We start from the raw sequence: 21,681 nt of genomic DNA on the forward strand, positions 1-21,681 counted from the left end.
TCCTTGAATGGCCCATCTGCTTGAAATTCAATGTGTACCTTCCTGCCCCCTCCCTGCTCCCTGTTTCTGCCAATGGTTTCACCATCCTCCCTATCTCTAAGGGCTATCATTTCTCCTTCCAAAATGCCCCTCATTTTCACCTCACTGCTCCATTCCAGAGGGTCCCCTCACCCTTTGCCTGTCAGGTCCCTAGGATACAATGACACAGGACGTAGTTATACTCCTAGAATGCTCCCCTCAGGTCTGGCCTTCCAAGTGCTCTGGTCTTTCCCATCCTGTATCTTTCCACACCGACCAAGAGCCCCTACACGCCACGCCCCTGCTTTCCTTCACTCTAACCTCTTTTCCGAATCTTCTGTTCCTCCAGATCACACCAATCTCTGAACTGCATTTACCCTGGGCAACGTAGATTGTAATTGCTGTGTTTTCTGGTCCTGATTTCCAATGATACTATTATAGGACTGAGAACAGGGGAGTCTTTGAGCCCCTAGTACTTAGCATGATGCTGGTCACATAATGAGTCTTCAGTGACTACTTATCGATTAATGATCAATGTCATCCTAATATGATATGGTTATCTGCTTTAGTTTCTTCCCTGATACCAGCTAGGGGTCACAGGGATACTGGTTGACCGTGAGCCACAGCGGGGCACTGGATGAAGGAACCACTTCAACTTGTGTTTGAATGGTGGTTCCCACCTTTTGTAGAGAAGCTGGTTTGGGCGTCTGTGGGGACCTGTTTGTTCCACCTTGTCGATGGTGGGGGAAATTTAATATTTTTGGACTGTGGTGGACTGCAGATAAGGGAGGAGTACTGTATTACTACTGCTAACAGTTTACGCTTATAAGTACTTTCTATGGGCTATGCTCTAAGTACTTTCCCACAGTCTCTAAAACAAGCCTCACAATAGTCTTCCTGATGCCTGTTCTGACACATGCTGACAGCCATCTCTACAAGACTTTCCCTTGGGAGAAAAAGTCACCACTGCAGGGGGAGAAGCCAGATGGGCAATTTAGAAAGCAAATATAGCTTTCCATTTCTGACTTCACCATGCAAAGTTCAGATGTTACCTTCATCTTTACCAAAATGGTCAAAGAATTTCCTATGAAGTTTGGACACAGAAGGCTGTTCAAAACTAAGTGGATTTTGGCCCTGGTCAGTTGGCTCAGTGGTAGAGTGTTGACCCAGCATGTGGATGTCCCAGGTTCGATTCTTGGTCAGGGAATACAGGAGAAGCACCCATCTGCTTTTCCACACCACCCCCCTGCTTCTCCCTCTCTCTTCTCCCCTCCTGCAGCCATGGGCTCGATAAGAGCAAGTTGGACCTGGGTGCTGAGGATGCTCAATGGTCTCTGTCTCAGGCACTAAAAATTGGCTCCAGTTGCAACTGGAGCAAGGGCCCTAGATGGGCAGAGCATCACCCCCTAGTGGGCTTGCCGGTGGATCCCGGCCGGTGCACATGCAGGAGTCTAGCTCTGCCTCCCCTCCTCTCACTAAATAAAAACAAACTAAAAAACACTAAGTGGGTTTTGTAACTATGTGTGGTGATGCATGTTAATCAAACTTATTGTAATCATTTTGCAATATACAAATCATTATGTTGTACACCTAAAACTAAGTAATCAATGTCATATGCCGATAATATCTCCATTAAAAAAACCCTCAAACCAAATGGGACCTGAGGTAAGGTGGGTTTAACCTAGCAAACACAGGTCCCAATGCCTCTTACTCTGGGCCAGAGCCCATATTCTATGGGTCTTCACAGCACACCTTACAACCCTGAGCAAGTCATCTGCAAGGCAGACTGTTCCCATGACTCCTAACTAATCGGAGGGAATCTGGTTTGGCTGTGGAAGAGAGGCCAGTCATTCAAGGTCGGCAGGAGATTCTATTTCAGAAATAAGGATAGCTGAACAAATACAATAGGAATGGACTTTCTTCAAATGCAATTTGACTTGGCTGCTCTCACTTAAGCATCAATTTACACCTCTCTATTCCTGTCTTGTTCCGTCCCTGGGTCTCTCCCAAACACAGCAGAAAGAGGCTGACTGCATTCAGGGCCCCAAATGTCCCTTCTTCCTGCTTTCCTGGAATCCGAGATGGACTGCCGTCTGTCCTGCTGACCCCCCATCAGCGTTCACCATGCCACATCCTCGCCCCATGCCGCACGGCCACCATGGAAGACTTGACTTGCATCTTGGAGTCCAGGGCTATGTGTTTGTAGCCCCTTGGGCCTCTTTGGCCTCGAGAGCTTCAATGAGTGATTAATGTCCCATGGTTTTCCTCCACCTGCTTCCTGAGCCACTACAGCATGTTTAAGTCTGTGGACTAACTTGATGGCCCATGGTTGCCTAAACAACCAGTCTTCAGGTCCAGAGATGCTCACAAACTCTTGCTTTGATGAGACGCAGGGACCTGGGGAACTGTGTGGACTTGGCTCTGGAGTCCACCCATAGGAAACACCGTGTGTTACCGAAGGATCTGGACACACACGCATGGTTACACATGAACTTCAGAAAGCAACAATATTTTCTTTCACTATGCAATTTCCCCATAGTAATATCCAGCCCGCCAGGGAGGTAAGTGAGTTCTCTGTGCTTAAAACTAGGGTCCTACACCTGCCCACTCCAGCTTGCAGTGGGAGGAACCAGGAAAACTGGTACGTGCTGAGTGCCTCACTTGCTCTGGAAGCAAGCTATCAGCATCAGCTCCTTCAGGCCAACCACAGAAAAAGAGCAGTGAACATTTGAGTAAATGCTCAGAAGTATATCATCAGTCCTCACTGTATTTTTCCTGTCCTATGAGTTTAATACTTTGCAGCAGATTAGGTCATCCTTGAGGGCAGGGACTGGTCCTTTTCTCTCTAGGTCTTTCTCCCAACCCTCACCCACAGCCCTGGATGAAGTCTCACTCTGAAGCCCGTTTCCCGTCTCTGGGTGGGACTCAGTTTTATAACAGCAACATCAAACACATGTAGTGGTGAGCAATAGCGTGGGACCTCAACTGGGTCAGACAGAGTCTAGCAATCTGCCCCACTTGGTCCATTGTCTGGTGAGCCATGGCGTGGGACCCCAACTGGGTTAGACAGAGTCTAGCAACTTGCCCCACTTGGTCCATCGTCCGGTTCCCTTAACTGGCTCCAGGGCAGCCTGCCCACTCAGACACCCTGCCTGAGCTGGCCCAGCTAGCCCCACGCAGGCAGCTGGACTCAGGCTCCCTGAGTCTCGACGGCATGAACATATGCAGGACAGGCGGAGAAACAACAAGGAGGACAGGACACCCAAACCAGGAGGGGCCAGGCTAGAAAGAGTAAGGAAGACATTTACACAGATGGGCAAACACTCACAAGATCCAAGCTACCAGGATCAGCCTCATCAGTCCCACACAGGAAGAGTAATGAGTGTTTAAGTCAATGTTCAGAAGTTCATATCAATCATTGTGGTATTTTTTTTTCTCTATCCTTTTGTCTATTAACCTGCATCTGATTAGGACATCCCTGGGGACAAAGACTGGTCCTTTTCTCTCTGTCTCTGCCCCCCCCCCCCCGATCCTAGTCCCAGGGCTTAGCATACCACCTGCCTGTCTGCTTTTATTTTATTTTTTTAGATTTTATTTATTCATTTTAGAGAGGAGAGAGAGAGAGAGAGAGAGGGAGGGAGAGAGAGAAAGAGAGAAAGGGGGGAGGAGCAGGAAGCATCAACTCCCATATGTGCCTTGACCAGGGAAACCAGGGTTTTGAACCGGCGACCTCAGAATTCCAGGTCGACGCTTTATCCACTGTGCCACCACAGGTCAAGCCCTGCCTGTCTGCTTTTAAAGATGTACACAGACAGACAAGCAAGTGCCCTCCCGCTTCAGATGGCCAGCCAGCTACCTGCCTAGCAGAGAGTTCTGAGCCTCAAACCCTTTACTCCACCCCACCGGCCTGTGCATTTGGCACAAGGAGGATGCTGCTCCAGCCGCGGCTGAAGCCCCTTCAGACCTAAGGCGATTCTAATCCTGCAAAGTTTCTTCCCTTCCCCCAGCAAAGCAGAAGGTCAATACTTTTAAGCCATAACAAACTTAGGACAAAAATTAAATAAAAACAAATCCCAGACAACTCATGAAACAAACACACTGCGGAAATTTTTAAACAGCAGATGACGGTGGCAAGGCAGTGACGTACATGCCGACTCTTGGTCTGATTCCTAGGGAGATTTCTGGGTCAAGGCCGTTGGGTGGCCCTGTCCCCTAATCCCACAGGCCTGCTGTACCGCGCTCCACGGCTCCCACACCCACCTGCAGAGACCAAGTGTGCACGTACACCAAGCCCTTGTGTTTCAAGCACAGCAGGGAAGCCAAGCGGCCTCCTTGTCCTCATCCTACGACCTGTTTCCTTGACTCCCCACTTGTCCCCACAGGTCAGAAGCGAGGTTGCCTCTCCACGGCGCATGCACTTTTGGTTCCTGCCGTCTTGCTGGGAGCTGCAAAGTATAAGAGCTCAGACAGGCCATGCATGCAAGGTGGGGAACGGGGGAGAGGGGTCTTCTTTCGGAGGAGGAGTCAAGCAGGAAGCTGAGAATGAGAATGAAACGTCCATGCTTGCAGGGGATGGCCAGGCCAGATCCCCTCTCACCTGTACTGGTCATAAAGGTGATGATGGTACTGCTGATACCCTCGTTGTCCCGGGAATAAACTCGCAATGTGTATGTCATCCCGGGATAGAGGTCTGTCAGCTGTACGGGCTGGGCCTGGGCCTTAACAGGGACAGTTTTTTTCGTATGGTTGCCTGGGGAACAGAAACCTCAGTCAGCCGAGGGCCAGGTACGAGGAGCTGGAGAGGCAGCGCTTAGGTTCCTGCCACCTGTTGAAGCATGAGGGACGGGCCAGGGCTTGGTGGCAAGGCCAGGCCACTGTGCAGCCCGGAGGTCACCAGGCAGCTCCAACACCAGCCCTTCCCCACAGTGCTGACTCCCCTACATGGTGGCTCTTCAGCAGAGGACACCGTTCTCTCTCCTGGAGTTTCTTTCCTTACCGCAGTCTTAAAACTAAACATATCTGACTTCCTTAAACTCTCAGGGTGTCAGCCAGTGCTGTGATCCTGAAGAGCATCCGAGGGCCAGCGAGCAACCTTTGTCGTAACTGGAGACGCTTCTCATCTCTCAGCATGTGGAGAAGTCACACCTCAGAACCCAGTGCCTGTCTGGAGTGCAGGGTGAATGGCGGTGGAAGGAGGCTGAGAAAGTACGAACCAAACTCGGGGGGCTGGATTCTGTGGCTGTGAATCCCTTCCGGCCACCGAGAACTAGGGCTTGTCTTATTCTTTCCTCAGAGATCTTCGGGTGGGTAGCCCGGCTGGGTGAGCTGGCTTACTTGCTTATAGCACATGCCAAAGAGGCCTCCACGGCAGGCCTGACCCACTGGAAGCAGGGGCCTTCACTCAGAGAAGGCAGATATCCTGACCACAACCCACAACTGTACCTGTGGTGCCAAGACCCAGCAAAGTGAATGGCTCAGCTCAAGCCACCAGCTGAGACAAGTGACCCTGGTCTGTGTCTCTAACCATGGCCAATGGTATCTCTCTGAACAAAGCACAGCTGTACTCCAAGTCTGAACCGGCCCCACCTGTCTAGTGGAGATATCAGAAAACATGGATTCTGAGGTGAGATCCATGCAGAGGTGAGATCTGGCTGGCTCATTAGGGGCTATTCAGAACCCTCGTCCTGGGCAGGAAGTGGCGGAGGCCCCATTTGACAGCCCCCCCTCCTCCCCCAGCACATGCAACGCGAGACCTCACTAATGGCCGTAGAAACCCCTTCCTTTCCCTGAAGCCTGCGCCTCCCACCCTGCTGCTGTCTGAGCACATATCGATTTCACTCAGTGACAGTAAGCCAGGCTAACAGGCCTCCCTGAGCCTGGGGGAGCTCGCAGGCTCTCTAACGGCATGTCCGCTACCCGCCACCACCACCCCGCACAGCAATGCTTACTGTCAATGTACTCAACCACAAAGTCAGTTCCGGGCCCGAAACTGTGCTTCCAGGTGATGTTGGCCCATTTACTGTTGGGGAGCACCGTGACGTTCCATATGGACTGTTCGTCGGGGGCTGGTGGGCAGGTTAGAAGAGGAGTTAGTGGTGAGGAGGGAGGCAGCGCTGGAGACAGAGAGACAGACAGACAGACACAAGCGGCCAGGAAAAAGTAGTCAAAAGTGGCTGTGCACAGGCCCTGACAGAGCTCCAAGCTGCAGCCTTGGTGGCCAGGCCAGATGTTGCCATCCAGATGCTAGCAGGTATAGTCGGGAGGACCCCCATATGTAAGGGAGGGCTGGAAACTGTGCATCCACAGAGGCGGGGTAAGAAGAAGAGTGTTTTGGTCCATATTATTGCAGGCTCTAACTGAGGCTCACTCCCTTTCCAGACCACTGTCATCTATGTGAGCGGGGCTGTCACGGGGCCAGGAAAAAACCCTGTTGGCTTGAGTGCAGAAGGGAAGAGATGTGTCCACCTCTTTCTCTTCAACCACAGATGTTCTACAGGAAGGAGAGAGGGGCCTATCTTTCAAAGCCACTCGAGGCACGATGAGATTTGCAGGAAGGACAGGACCAAACACAGGAAAACTTTTATGGGTTCCTAAACCTGGAGGAGGAGAATGGTCACTAGACAGGTGATTGGTCTGAGGAGCCCTGGGGTCAATCTTAGCCACTGAAACACCGCACTATGTGGAAAATGGCCTCAGGTGGGACCCCAGGTCCCAAGTAGACAGTATGAACCCTACTTCTCTCTCTTATGGGCAAGGTGGGACCAAGAAGAGATAACTCCTTCTTGACACCCAGTTCTCAGTGATCCAGACACCAGAAGAATCCTGTTCTGTTGGCTTTTTCACACCACAGCCTTTGAAGGTTGATCTCCATGCAACACAGAAGACATTAATTATCTAGTTCCTAGGAGCTGGGAGCTACTTTATCAAAGCTATCACGCTGTCTGAAACCATAGCCTGTGGATAGGAGAATGGTGCTAATCTTCAAACGTAATCATTTTTCAAGAGTCCCAGCAGTCTGATTACCCCATTTCCGAGCAAAGATTTCATAGTGGAGTACTAGCATGAGGCCTTGTATTTCAAAGACTTTACAAGTACAGCTCCTGTATATTTTATTAGCATGCGAGGGGGCACTGTCACCAACTCACTTGTCAAAAATAAATGAATAGAGTACATTGGTGATGCATTTATTCATTATCTATTTGACATGTGACTGAGTCTGCACCGCTGGGGAAGTGATAAAAGATCTAGTCTTCACTTCAAAGGAGTGCCTTCTCTGCTATAGCCTTGTCAGTTGCTGGTTGCCCCAGGTGAGACTGACTGATGCAGGGGAGAGACCAAGAAAGAGACTGCACTGATGACGCTATAGGGTGTTCTCCATGGGGGAGAGGGCAAAAAGTATGCTTCTTTACTTATCTTCCAGATGTTTCCATTTAACTGGCTCCTTTAGGCCACCCCAATACCAGTTTTGTGAAATCTTATATGACTTTTGCTAGTGGGAATGAATTATAATTAGGGGACTTGAATTTCCTCCTTCTAAGCTGGGCCCTAGAAATAGCCAGAGAAGAATTGGGTTTAAACAGTTTGGCCACCAATATAACATTGACTCAAATCTCACTGTCTTAAATGTCAATTAGATAGGGGTACTGTTTGAAAAGGTCAAGTGATAGGAACCTAATTTAGAGGCAGGAGCTGGAGGAAGGCATTGCCATTTGGAGAGACCAAGATGGTGGCCACTAAAGACCGGAAAAGATCCACGAGAAAGACCAAGGAGAGCTATTGATTACTAACTAAGCAAGGTAGTGAGGGGGAACTCTGGACTGTCCTGCTGACTCCTAGAATGTGAGGATCAGGGAGAATCCCCTGAAATCTGAAACAATACAAATAAAAAGTCCCATTTCACCTGGAAAAAAGTGAACTTTTTGTCCTAAGATGAAAGACATGATAAAGATGAAAACTTATTTTAAAAATCTAAAGAGCCATTCTGCCACATTAAGGAAAGTGAGGGTGTTGGAGGGGTGTCCCCAAGCTCTAAGGATCAACCCAGGGGCATGGCCAGGCCCTCCAGTGTCCCGGTAGTTTGCAGTTGGGATGTGAGAGTCCACGGCACCAGTTCCGGGTGGCAGCAAGGCCAGTCCTTCCAGAGGGGAAGTATGCTGGTGGGCAAGCTCGCTCCCCTTCCTCATTCTTTATGTGTCTCTTTTGTGAACTCAAAGCATTCAAGTGGGACATGAAGCCCCCACTTTAATGCAAAAGGTATCTTACTCTGGGGTCCGAAAGAACATCCATCACCAAACACTGGTGGCAGCTTCTAATAGCCTAGCAGGTTTCTCCTCAGCCAACTGTTTCCTGAAGTGTATGTTGTTTAAATTCTGAATACTGCTCCTTTAAAGCAAGTTAGCATTTTCCAGGTCTGAGGAGCATGTCAGCTATGGATCAATTATCTCCCCTTACAGCTCACATCACTCCACGCAACTAACTGAGTTAAAGACAACACATGTGGGCTCTGGCCAGTTGGCTCAGTGGTAGAGCATTGGCCTCATATGTGGAAGTCCTGGGTTTGATTCCTGGTCAGGGCACACAGGAGAAGTAACAATTGGCTTCTTTACCCCTACCCCTTCTTTCTCTTCTTTCACAGCCATGGCTCAATTGGTTCAAGCAACTTGGTTCCGGGCACTGAGGATGGCTCTATGGTCTCACCTCAGACACTAAAATAGCTTGGTTGCAGAGCAACAGAGCAGCAGCCCCAGATGGGTAGAGCACTGCCTGGTAGGGGGCTTGCCAGGTCAATTCCAGTCAGGGTACATGCAGGAGCCTGCCTCTCTGCCTCCCTGTCTCTCACTCAATAAAAATAAATAAGTAAATAAAAAGGCAACACATGTGGATTAGGCCTCCATCCTTGCACTAAGAGAAGTGGGTGGGGTGGGAGACCGGCTTCAGAAGGTGAAGGAGGCCCTGGCCAGTTGGCTCAGCGGTAGAGCGTCAGCCTGGCGTGCGGGGGACCCGGGTTCGATTCCCGGCCAGGGCACATAGGAGAAGTGCCCATTTGCTTCTCCACCCCCCCCCCCTTCATCTCTGTCTCTCTCTTCCCCTCCCGCAGCCAAGGCTCCATTGGAGCAAAGATGGCCCCGGCGCTGGGGATGGCTCCTTGGCCTCTGCCCCAGGCGCTAGAGTGGCTCTGGTCGCGGCAGAGCGATGCCCCGGAGGGGCAGAGCATCGCCCCCTGGTGAGCAGAGCTTCGCCCCTGGTGGGCGTGCCGGGTGGATCCCGGTCAGGCACATGCGGGAGTCTGTCTGTCTCTCCCCATTTCCAGCTTCAGAAAAATACAAAAAAATAAAATAAAAATACAGAAGGTGAAGGAACTTGCCCAGGAAACAGCTGCTGGAGGAAGGTTCTGGGTGCTTCCTGCCAGCCCTTTGGCTGCATCACACTGATTTTACTACTGGCCTGTGGGCTTCACCAGTTAGAGGCCCTCCTCTCCATGGTAATAAAAGTTTGATGCTCTGTTCTTAGATTTATTGCTGTATTGCCAAGGGGTCTCCTCATGCCGGAGGAACCGAGCCACTGGCTTGGCTGTGTGATGCAGGAACAGCACATGTCCGGGCTCACAGGCCAGCCAGGGATCCATTCTCACCACGGGCCCCAGAAAGGCCGTGAGTTCCCCTCCGTGTGTGCACGTGGGGGCACAGGGAGTGTGCATGGAACGAACAACAGAGCACGTCTGTGCAGTACTGTTTCGTGGAAGCGCTGACCTTTTAAGAGAAAAGTCTGTGCATGTGAGCTGAGGGGAGAGGGCCGAGGGAGGAGCAGGGTTCTGGGAACAGAGCTGCCTGGCATGGCCAGCCACTCCCCACTCCTAGGCCTCTGTGTTACAAGGTTATGCGCACGGCCGGTGCAGGGAGCCTTCTCAGGACAGCTGTGCCCAGAATGCTCAGCCCCTGACTGACTGCTTGGCATGTAGCTGGCAACCCTCCTACGTGCGACCCGGGTGGGGGGAGGGTGCCTGAGGAGTGTGGCCCTCTGTGAAAGGACAGGGACCTGTGGCTAGGACAAGGGGGGATGAAGTGGTGGAGGGCCACCCGAGCCGTGGGGGCAGAGGTACCCTGTGCCACTAGGCCGCCAGACTGAGAATCCAGTTGTGGGTTTTTTCAAAGTAGAAACCAAGGAAGGTGTCGGTCATCACCATCCCAGAGTCCCCGTGCCTGGGGAAGGCTGTGGGTGGAGGGACAGGGAGCGTGGGCGATGGGCAGTACCGGATTCATGTGTCTTAGTCCTGGTGGTGGGAGGACTCTCCATGGTGGTGGCGGCAGTGGTTGTCGTAGTTGTGGCGACGGTGGTGGTGGCGATGGAGGTAGGTACGACAGTTGGGATGATGGGGACTGTTGTGGCTTCGGTGGTGGCAGCAGTGGCAATAGCATCCGTACTGCCCACAGCGCCCGTGGCACCCACCGTAGTCGGGGGCAACGAGGGAGGAGCTGAGAGGAAAATGTAAAACAGCCAAGTCTGGTCGGTTTGGCTGCCCCAGCCTGGACTTACGGCCCCCGCGTGCAAGGCAGGCATCCCGGTGACGAGATGGAGCTCAGTAATCAGCTGTGTCCCCAAGCATGACGTAGGAACTGGGCCAGATGAATCACGGTGAAAGGACATAACCATGGGCCAGGAAGAGAATGAAGCCCTGTGTACGTTTCATTTTCTTCTCAGGGTCTACGTGGTTCAAAGCACCCAGCATGCATCCAGCCACGGGCAGGGGTTAGGATGGGAAGGGACATGTACCAGATTGCTCAGACCTCAGGGACAAGAGCGGGAGATCCCAGGCCAAGCGCCACCCAGACACAGGCCAAGCAGCACCACGTCCATCCAGTCCCGGAGCCTGGCCCTGGGGGTGGGCCGATGGCTGGGTCCTGTCCTGGAGGAGCACCAGGAAGCCTGCCATTCTCAACCACTCACCCCCCAAAGTCACCCTTTTCCCTGTGTGCATGAGTCCCAGCGCCACCAGAGAGAACAGTCCCCGCTCTGCCAGCCTGGGTGTGGCTCCCTCTCCCGCCTCCACTGCTGGCCCTCCCGGCTGCTCCTCCCTTCTCCTCCGCCCAGGGACGGTCCTCCCTGTAGTCGCCCCACTCTACCTGGACTGCAGCAACTGCTTTTCTCTCTAGGACATTTGGGGTGCAGCTACCTCAAGTCCTTTCTTTTCACAGTTGAATGGGAATAGGGCCCGAATGGAAGCCCCTCTTAGCCCCGAGCACACAGAGATCCCAGGGCACAAGTGAGACACATGCTGGATCTTTGGTGCATCAGTTCAGGGAGTTCAAATCTGTACAAATGCTATGCCCTCATCTTCCATTCAAAGCTGGCCTTCCCCTAGGCGGGCTCTTAGGGCGAAGTCTCTGCATGTGACCAAGTTTCCACAAGCCCCCTTTCCTTCTGTGAAGGGTTCCGGAAGTTAACAAAGGGCTGTCCTATTGCTCTTTAGTTCCAGTGCTGCTAAAGTTGAGGGTCTGAGAAGACTACTGGGGCAAGTCAGCGAGACAGAGCCACCTCTGTTCCTGGCTCCATCTCCTCTGGTCTGATCAGGGTCCACTTGCTAGTGTCGATGTCGACGGGGCAGTAGGCAGGAGGATAAGACATAAGTAGGTGACTCTAACTCCCAAGGAATAGTGACATCCCTCCCTACCTCAAATCTCCATAAGTTCAAGAAAATAATATCCCCACCCTGAGAAAGGGGGCCGAGCCAGGGAGGGAGCCAGAGGGAAAACTGCCAGAGTGTTTTTCTCAGGGGAGAACAAGAGATCCTGAACTTTCTCAATAAGAGCCTGATCAACAAAAGCCCTTTCATTCCAGGGGCCTCCGATATTACAGGTCCCCCACAGAGGAGGGACTGTTCCTGGGATCCCCTGTCACTTCCTTATTTGTAAGATCAGAAGCATTATTGGGCCCTGAGGGCGCTGACCACAGAAGTCACACTGGGCAGCTGACTCGGACACATTCCGGAGATTCCTGGGCAAAGTCCGGGCAGTCAGTGCTATATTCCTCAGGCCCCGGTCAACTCAGAGACATCGGGACGGTGGGTGGGATGGCGGTGCGTGGGTGGGGACAATCTCCCTCTCATAGTCACTATTCAAGGATACATTCAGTCGGAGGTGGCCCCAGGCCCGGAAGGCTCAGTCTTAGAAAAGCTCAGCATAAGGGAATTCATCATGCCACCCACCGAGACAGACAGACAGATACATGGAAAAGCCTGAGAGACCCCCCCCCCCCCAGGCAAAGGTCGGTTCTCTCCCAGGCCAGGTCCCTGGCAGCTCCATGGCCATGGAAACACACGGGCAGGGGCGCACAGCTGCTCCATGCTGTTGGAAGGAACCTTGAGAGGCTATTTCATTTAGCTGGGTCAGGACCGCTCTCATTTGATTTCTCATCAACACTGTATTTTCCACTAATTTCTGGCATATACAGTGTTCACAGGACCTCTGTTTTCTATGATTGTTGAAAAGGTGTCATCAAAAAAATACGGGGAGGCCTGGCTGGTTGGCTCAGTGGTAGAGCGTCGGCCTGGCATGCAGAAGTCCCGGGTTCGATTCTCGGCCAGGGCACACAGGAGAGGCGCCCATCTGCTTCTCCACCCCTTCCCCTCTCCTTCCTCTCTGTCTCTCTCTTCCCCTCCCGCAGCGAGGCTCCATTGGAGCAAAGATGGCCCAGGCGCTGGGGATGGTTCCTTGGCCTCTGCCCCAGGCGCTGGAGTGGCTCTGGTCTCGACAGAGCGACGCCCCGGAGGGGCAGAGCATCGCCCCCTGGTGGGCGTGCCGGGTGGATCCCAGTTGGGCGCATGCGGGAGTTTGTCTGTCTATCCCCGTTTCCAGCTTCAGAAAAAAAAAAAAAAAATACGGGGACGCTGGCTTGAGTAAGGCGTCTCCGGCTCTGCTGTAGCCCCCCCCCCCCCCCCCCCCGTCAAGGCACATATGAGAAAGCAATCAATGAACAACTAAGGTGCTGCAACGAAGAGTTGATGCTGCTCATCTCTCTCCCTTCCTGTCTGTCCCTGTCTGTCCATCTCAGTCTCTCTCTCTGTCAAAAAGAAAAAAAATCCCTAAAAGACTTCCTTTCAACTTAAATCACCCCATTCTGTGTGGCACAGAGACCTGGGCTTCCTGCCTGTACACACGCAGTATCACATTTCCCAAGCTTCCCTACTCTCATGTGCCCCTTGTCCTCATATGAGCAGAGATGCACACGCTCACACTCAGGCAGCCAGGCTCACGAGTGTGACTCCGGGGTCCTAGTGAGAAGCCTTAGAAACAGAGAGGCTGAGAGGCTGGGTTAGAACGAGTTCTCCCTAGGCTGGCTGGTCAGAGGCAAGAATGACACATGGCTTGAGGATGCTTCCACACAGTACTGTCCCCTCCCTCTGATGGTCCCTTTTGCCAAGTGTGACGAAGAGGAAGTGATTCTCCCCAATGATGGCGACCTAGCTGCTTTTCCTCTGCTCAGCACCTCAGGGTGTCAGCGGGAGGGAGCCGAGAGGGGCGTGGCAAGCCAGCTGCTGTCTGCTCACCAAGCATCACTGGAGTCCCCTCAGAGGACACAGCCTTAACTGTCTGAGGTCACAGATGGCAAATAAGCATCCTCTGACCACTCCTTAGCTGGGTCTCTTGTCCCCTGGCTGGACAGGGCTGGAGAGATAGGGGGACAGAGGTGAGGAGACGCCCCGAGGGAAGGGACTGAGTCAGGTGAGTGAGTTGTTAGAGGTGCGTCTAGGCGGGAGGGGAATAAAAGTTTTCCCAGGGGAAAGTATCCAGTGCTCAGGTCAAAGGGGGTTCTGGTGATTTTATGCCCTGGGGTGGGGTTGGGATAGAGGACAGAAAGGGAATAAAGCCCAGAAGTGGGGCTTATCCACTGAGTGGCCCCCAGGCTGGATGAGACATATCGCAAGGATGTCACCACCAGCCAGAGCAGGGACCACGGGTTGGAGAACCGCCCTGGTCAGTGCGCAGGGCAGACTACCGGGCTGCCACCTGAGAGGAAGGGGGAGCCACAGCTGGAAGCACAGGACCCCCACTCAAAGGCAGTATCTGTCTAATAGTGGCCGAATGCACACGGGAAGGCACCCCAGCCACAGCCAAAGGTTTCCCAGTTTCCCACCAGTTTCGGGAACACCACGTAGGAGACGGAGAAAGCTGAGAGAAGATGATGCGTTTCTTACTCATCTCGGGGGAGTGGCCTACCTAACATTGACATATCTGAACTGAGGCAGAGATGAGGACAGCAGTTTCCAGACATTTCCAGGTGGAAGGTTCAGTCCAAAAATGCCCACATGGCACACAGACGCCTTAGCCAAATCACAGATGGCCGGGACAGATGGGCAGCAGTTCTAAGAGACAGCAGGTACGGGTACACGACAGGGACCATCTTCACTGAGTGAGACACAAACAACAGTGTGGGGGAAAACCACCCAGGTTTGGGGAGGATGAGAGGGAAGGGAGCAGTGGGCTGGATGCCAGGCCCCGTCAGAAATGCAGGACCTAAGTTGCCTTGCCTGCCACCGGCAGGTTGTACAGAGGTTCTATGCATTTACAGCTCAGGACAGTTAAGGGTATCAGCACATCTTATTATAAAGAAGGGCAATGCGCTGCTTCGACCGTGTCCTACAGGAAGCTCGAGCCTAGGATCCACACTGACTGATGGACAGAGACCCTGAGCTTGGATCTTTTCTAGATGGGGAGTACAAAGTGGGGCGCTTGTAATCACACCCATCCCCGTCGCAACTGCCTCTCATGACGGGCGGCCCAGACCGGCACGGTTGCCCTGCGAGCAAGGCATGAATGGGGGAGGGGACCAGGAGCTGCTTGACCAGTGAGCTTCTAGCTGTTGTCCGGGTGCCCTCCCTGCGTCTCATCCTCACTGAGCCCGGCAGGCTGTCCCGCGCACCTGCCAGGTCAGGCCCAGAAGAGACCTTTTGCAAACTTGAATCAGGAAGTCAAAGCAACCCCCAGAGGGCAAGACTGGCTTTCTCCCAAGTCCCCAGGGCATCCACCTCTTCAGCAGAGGAGTGCTGACCCTGTGGGGAGGCACTGGGCCCCTGCCAGCCTGGGTTACTGGGGGTGGAGGGTGGAGAGAGCTGGGGGAGGGGAGGAGGACGGCAGCGTGTCACCCACAGGTCTGACTGACAAAACAAAGGTAAACAGAAGGAAGCAGGGTGTGCAACTGAAACAGAACCAACCTAAAGTGGGGGTGGGCGTAGAGGACAGAAGGTGGGCAGGAAACCGTAAGGCAAGGCGGCGCCCTTTTCATAAGCCAACCCTCAGATTCCTCACCTGGTCCTCAGTTCTCCCCCACTGCCGAGAGCCTCCGCAGGCTCTGGCGAGCCCTGCCCCATAGCCTCTGCTCTGCCAGGGTGAGCCCTGTCCGTCCTCTGCTTCGTGGGGGGGCAGGGAGGGACCCCTGGGGTCCCCCGCCTAGTGTCTCCAGCCTGAGGACAGGCCTTCCATGGTGAAGCACCTGTTGATGCTCAAGCCCACAAATGAGGATTTGCGGAGGAACCTGGTTAGCTGGGACCTGCCCGCCCTACTCCTCACTTCTGTGTATCAACCTCCCTGAACCCGAAAACGGAGAGTGTTCTTAATACTGAAGACTCCAGGAAGGTGGGTTTCTGAAGGGTGAGGGGCCAGTCAGCCCGTGGTGCCCACAGACCCCAGACCCTGAAGCACCTGACTCTATCCAAGGATATGCTCCCTGGTTCTCACTGACCAGAACCCACGGCGGATGGCAGAGCTGGTGCTGGGCCCCATGCAGCATGCACGGCCAGCATGCACGGCGTGCTCACCCGCAGGTCACCCTTTCAGGGCACGGCAGCCTGACCAGAGGACAGGAGCCAGCTGAGCCTACTTGTGGTGCAGCATTCCTTCTTGGGACACAGCTGACCCACCAAAGGCTGCAGACCCTCTCTCTGAGCCCTGAAATGTCAGGCAAGAGCCCACATGTTTCAAGGAAGTAATCACTTGGTTTCAGAGAAAGCTCCGGGTCCAAGAACACGTCCGGAGCCCACGTGTGTGGGCCCCTCCCAAGTCAGTCACCCTCTGTCCCAGCAGGGGGCAAGCCGGAAGTGGAGGGAGGAGCACGTGTTGGATTCTGGTCCCCTCCTCAACACACATCCTCCCTGACAGTCTGGTTTCGCAACCCCTGAAAGGGTGAGCCTGGAGCATGCTTTCAGTCCGAGCCTCTCCCTCCTTCTCCGCCTGGGCTGGGCTCCACCTTTCTCATCCCATGCCATGCCCATTACCTCCGCGGCTGGTACGGTACCTGCGGTTGGAGTAGCTTCAGAACACAACGCCCAAGACGGCCAGAGAGAGGGAGAAAGGATAAGAGAGAGAAGAGAAAACAGAACACAGGTGAAACCACAGGAGAAGCAGGCAGAGAAGGTTCTGGCTCAAACCTGACCCCAGAGTGTGGTCAAGTACTGGCCACTGCCCTGAGTGTGCCAACTGGTGTTTGGGGCTCATGATCAATGCCCCTGGGCTCTGGTATATTTCTACAGAAAACTTTCCACCTGGACCTTGGAGACCTTTCTAATACTCTGAGTCTACCTCTACTCAAGGACCAACATCTAGAAGGTGGCAGCAGGCAGTCCGCCTAGAGGGCTATATTCCTAGGTCTTTTCCCAAGAGGATGTCCTGCCCAGGCCAGACTGACCTTTATGAAGCAGGCTGGGTCACCCTCCGTGACGCCAGGGTTTGAGGGCAAAAGGTGCAGGACAGCCACCCCAGACAAAAGAATGGGTTCTGCTATCTTTGGGGGAAGATGTGGGATAGTGTTGGGGTGGGTGGGAGAGGGGGCAGCATATTTGGCTGAACTCTCCCCATATTATATCTGCCTTGGGAGGCCTGGGGACAGTGGCAGCCTGGAGTCCTAGGCCCCTGTCCTGCTCCGCTGCCACAGTTCTTTCCCACCAGTCACACCAACTGTGAGCTGAGCCTTAAGAGGAATTCCTGAATTGCTGCATGTCCATAAGTTGAAGAGAAAGTCTTTGCCCTCTTTCCTCCTGGGGCTGCAGAACTTTCCTGTGGTGCTCACTGGGGCTGGACAATGCGTCTTTCTCTGACGTTCTATACTGGGTGGAGGCGGGGCGGGAAGAGGCTCTCTTTTCTGAATCTTCCTAGGGTTAAGTAATCAAGAAAGTGCATCATCCCCGGTCCGGCCATGCCTGTGTTAACAGGCACATATCAGGCACTTTACCCAAAGTCCCCCAGCCCTAATGGATGACCCAATGCGGTGGGAGGGCCAAACTAGGAGAGGAGCGTGTTGTGTGACTCACTCCTGGTTTATGAGACCACAGTGTCCCCTCCCCGAGTCCCATCCCCTTGCTGCTGGAGCTGGCCCACTGGGCAGGGAGCCCAGGGTAGGCAGCAGGGCCTGGCAGCCCCCAGGGAAGGAAGCGCTGCTGCTCTCCTGAGTGGGGTCGGGGTTTTCGGGAGGTCTGAAGAAAGCACCAGACATGATCACCTGTGGTCAACATCAAGGATCCCTACACACATCACTTCTTTGAAGTCTTCTTTTGCAGACCCAACCCCTTGCCCCACACAACCGCACCTTCCTCATCTAAAATAATATTCCTCTTGTTAAGCTGCACTAGATATTCTTGTGGATGTCTCCTCTTCCAGACTGTCTGAGCTTATTGCCTATGCACCCCCATTTTTGGCACGGTGTCTAGCACCTAACTTAGTGGGTATTCAAGAAATGGCTTTTGAATAGACCACTGTGCCTCTGGAGAGGTAGTGGGATCCCCCCTTTTATAGGGGATCTGCTGGTATCAAAGTTTCTATAGTCACTAACCCCTAAGAGGTTCCTGGATGTTAGTCAGTGTGTGCAGATGGGCCCAGAGCCCCCTCTAGTGGAGTTCTCAGGCAGGTGCAGCTCCAGTGGGGATTGCCACTCTCCTGGAAGATACCAGGACCCAGGAGACAAACCCATTTGCTCTTTATGAAGCTAGTTTGGCAAATGGCTGTTTCCCAACTCCTGTTCCTCTCCACAGACTGACAACTCAGTTCAGGCTGCAAGGAGGGACTATATCTACTCATGATCCGGGCAAGCAGCTTCAATCAAGGCTATTTCTTTTTACTGCTTGGCCCCATGTGCCCTTGGGAAAAAAAAGAAGTGTCCTCAGAGCCCTCATGGGTGGCTCTCAAAATCCATGCCTCCCTCAACAGGTCAGCACTTTCACTCTTCCTTAGGGTTCATTAGCATATGTGCTTCCAACACACTTTTCCTCATCTCATCTCTGCTCTAGACTCATGCTCTCTTCTGTATTCCCCACTAGAAGGCAAATGACACGTTCAGTAGCTGAGCAAGTCGAGGCAAAGTGGGGACCCAGGGTTGATGGCAAGTCGAAGGAGAGCCGAGTTCTCCAGGTACATCGCCAGCACCTACCTGTCAGCAGACCAGATGGGTTCTCTGCTCCGAGGGCTGAGAACCCGCAGCCTCACGTCCGCTCCATCCCGGGAGGCCTGGCGGCTGGAGGCCGGGTCAGAGTGCTCCTCTGGGCACCTGAACTAGCTAGCACCCGTCGTCCCTGAGGCGGCCACAGTGCACCTACCTTCATTCGGGGGCGCTGGCGACTCTTCCGTGACTGCCTCCCCAGCGCCCACCTGCGTCCTGGCGCTCAGGGTGAAGCGGTAGCGCGACACGGGGTCTGCTCTCTGCACCGTGAACTTGGTGTCGTTGGGAGAGAAGTTCTCCACCATCTGCTTTCCCACTTTGGTTCCATTAACTGAGGAGATACAGGGGAGTGGAAATGAACTTGGGCAACGTTGACCACAATGGGTTATGTAATAGCTGGAAGGAGCAAGCCTTCCCAGCTCTGCTGGCGAGGAACACGGTGAGACCCGCCCCGTGCCCTGGAAGACCCAGGGGATGGGAGACTTAGTTCAAAGGCAGAGGGCAGGGCAAGGAGTCCTTTCCAGCTGTTTGATGACATACCAGGGTTAATACTTTTTTTTCACTGATCTTGTTATCTCTAGGTCATTGCAAAGTTAGGTGGCTAATTCTGACTCAGTTTATAATCCCCAAACCTTTCCAACAAGGACAGCTTATGAGTTTCTTCCTTTCAAACAGAACTAGGGCAAACCCACTAGAGCTTTTGATGGCTAGTGCCTCCTTTGTAAAAAGCCTATTCAATGTACCTTAAAGGGGGGAGGTCAGCTCCACAGATCATTCTAAACAGCATACAAGTGCACAGCAGGGCATTAAAATTGTTAACACAACACCCAATGAGGGACAACATCCCTTACTTCAAAAAGTTTAATGTTTTTCAGATATAATGACACTCCTGTCCCTTCATGGTGACACTGAACTCCTAAGGTGAGGTTTTCCTGACCCGGGCTCCTGACTGGGTCACTCCCATGTTCCTGACAGGTCTCCATACAGCTGCCTTACATAACTGAGCCCTTGCTGCGGTGTTCCTGGGTGCCGTGCGGTTTCCTGTGCAGGCACCGTCCACCTCACTGGATGAGGAACTCTCTCTCTCCTAGACTTATGGGTGTGGGAGACTATGAGATCCCTGAGGGTTGGTGCTGGACTCCTTATTAGACCAGTTCCCTTTGTTTCCCGGGACCCACTAGGAGCTCCCTGCAAGAGGAGCTGTCAGGAAAGCAGGGCTTGGGTCTCACCCGCCTGCCCTGATACCATGGGCACTCTTCCCCGGTGCCCCCAACCCTCTGCGATGCCCTCTGCACCACGGACTCCTCAGTTCCTCAGAAGTGGTGAGAATAAGGTTTCTGATTCCCAGATTATCTAAGAGAAGCAGAGCAAACCGTACAGGCCGCATATCGGAGAGAATATCCAGTCAGGATCCCATTGGGGTGTTCCGGATGGTCCCATTCCAGGGTGATTGTCTGCAGGTTGGGCTGCCGAACTCGGAAACGCCTGGGGGCACTGGGTACTTGGGGAAGGAGAAGAGAGTGGGGGAGGTAAGGGGAGGGGGGTGGGTAGGATGAGGAAAACAAAAACAAAGCACAAATGTGAAGGCACTGATCTCAGGCAATCCCCACGCTGGACAGCTGCTAAGCCAGGGCTGCCGTCCAGGATGGTGCCTCCCCAGTTCAGGAAGCATGGCTCAGGCTCTGTTTAAATGGAAGAAGAAGTAAAACGAGGGTTCCTGTAGCAAATACTGTGGATTCAGCACGTTAGGCTCTGATTCTGCAAAGATACCTCCAAGGAGGGCAGAGCACATCTCAGGCAGGGAAACAACCTCACTGTTTCCTACAGAGGCCGCAGCTCCTGATCGCCAAAGATTGTCACCGCCGGGTCCTAGCAGCAGCCCAAGCCTCTGGGCTGAGGATGCTGGTTCGGGGGGTGGGGGACTGGAAAGAAAGCCAAGATGGAGCACGTGGACAGGTGAGCAGAGGAGTGATGGGAGAGGCTGATGGAAAAACCAAAACAAGAGGGAAAGACAGGAATAAAGAAAATAAGAGACTAGTCAAGAGAGGAGGAAGAGAAGAAGAAAATGGGGAAAGAACAGTTAAACACTGAGGGAAGAGAAACAGAGATGGGGGAAGCAAGCGCCAAGCTGACAAGAGAGGATGGGCGAGAACGGGTGAACTGGGGGGTCTTTGTAGGCGGCTGCCTCCCAGGACCAGGGCGACCATGGATGAACCTGCAGAAGGCAGGCGCCCCTCTCGCGGGACACTGCGTCCCCCGGCTGACAATCTCAGCTAAAGCTTCTTGATTTCAGTGGTAAGAGCTCTGTAGGTCCCGGGTGCTGGGAAACAGACTAGATGCCTCTAGGTGGTGAGGGTGACGGTGCTTCAATGTCAGGAGGGGGCAGGCCACCCCGGCTCCCGCAGTGCCCTGGGCCTGTCTGTAGAGCCCATCAGGAATTATGTCATCAGACCACACAAGTCTTCTCTTGAGGTACAACTTCGTCAGGGCAGGCCACCTAGATGGCAGTGCCGTGTGGGAATGGTGGGAGGTGCTCAGCTCACAGGTCATCGGCTCCTTGAGGTCACGCAGAGGTCAGCTTGTGCCGTCCGTGCGCAGCCGCAGTGGAGCTGCTGGAGGTCCACCTGGATGCAGTACCCTTGTCCTGCCCCTCCCTGAAGAGCTGCGGGTCAGACCTACCTCCTTCCGGGGTGGTGAACTCCTTGGTTTCACTGCGAGGCCCATCACCTCTCCCATTGACCACAACCATCTCCAGCTTGTAGTTACTGTAGGGAAAGAGGCGGGACACCACACCCCGGAGGCGGTCACCAGAGAAGCTGGCGTGCTGTCTCTTCTGAGACACCCACAGGTTCTTCAGTAAGCTGCTCTCCCTCCAGTAGTAGGCCTTCGGGACAGAGGCAGGCCGGTGAGGGGGCGGTCGGCAGAGCTGGGTTAGTTGTTAGTGGTGTTGCGAGAGACCCGTCTTCCCTTTGCTTGCCACAGGCTCCGAATCCCAAACGAATTCGTCAGCCCCACACAGGGCTGAGGTCACGGCCTGGCAGTCCCCATTCATTAGCCACGAGTGAGTATGAACTGATGTCAAAGAAGAAATAGGGCTTTTGGTTTCAATCACCTCCCCGGAGAATAGGCAAGTTCGCCAGCCTTACAGCTCTGAGCTGCTCCAGCACGAGCCTCATTTCCAAGCTGGGGAAGAGGTTGCTCAGGGACTCCGTGCCAAAACCACAAATGTGAGCCGCGGGTCCA

General features: G+C 53.6%; 1 protein-coding gene across 22 annotated transcripts in view; it reads right to left on the minus strand.

Moving 5' to 3' along the window:
• Nucleotides 1-21,681, minus strand: part of NFASC (neurofascin) — a 200,152-nt gene that overhangs the window by 15,570 nt on the left and 162,901 nt on the right. For 11 of the 22 annotated variants that reach the window (XM_066261588.1, XM_066261591.1, XM_066261590.1 and 8 more), the window contains 7 exons: nt 21,118-21,322; nt 19,817-19,939; nt 18,596-18,769; nt 16,306-16,320; nt 10,269-10,490; nt 5,967-6,083; nt 4,616-4,768 (listed from right to left, as the gene is read on the minus strand). In XM_066261588.1, coding sequence (XP_066117685.1) covers nt 4,616-4,768; nt 5,967-6,083; nt 10,269-10,490; nt 16,306-16,320; nt 18,596-18,769; nt 19,817-19,939; nt 21,118-21,322 — 1,009 coding nt within the window. The remainder of the gene's footprint in view (nt 1-4,615; nt 4,769-5,966; nt 6,084-10,268; nt 10,491-16,305; nt 16,321-18,595; nt 18,770-19,816; nt 19,940-21,117; nt 21,323-21,681) is intronic. The other 11 variants (XM_066261602.1, XM_066261600.1, XM_066261599.1 and 8 more) reach the window with 6 other exon arrangements.

The sequence above is a fragment of the Saccopteryx bilineata genome, chromosome 2, assembly GCF_036850765.1.
Source record: "Saccopteryx bilineata isolate mSacBil1 chromosome 2, mSacBil1_pri_phased_curated, whole genome shotgun sequence".
Classification (NCBI taxonomy): domain Eukaryota; kingdom Metazoa; phylum Chordata; class Mammalia; order Chiroptera; family Emballonuridae; genus Saccopteryx; species Saccopteryx bilineata.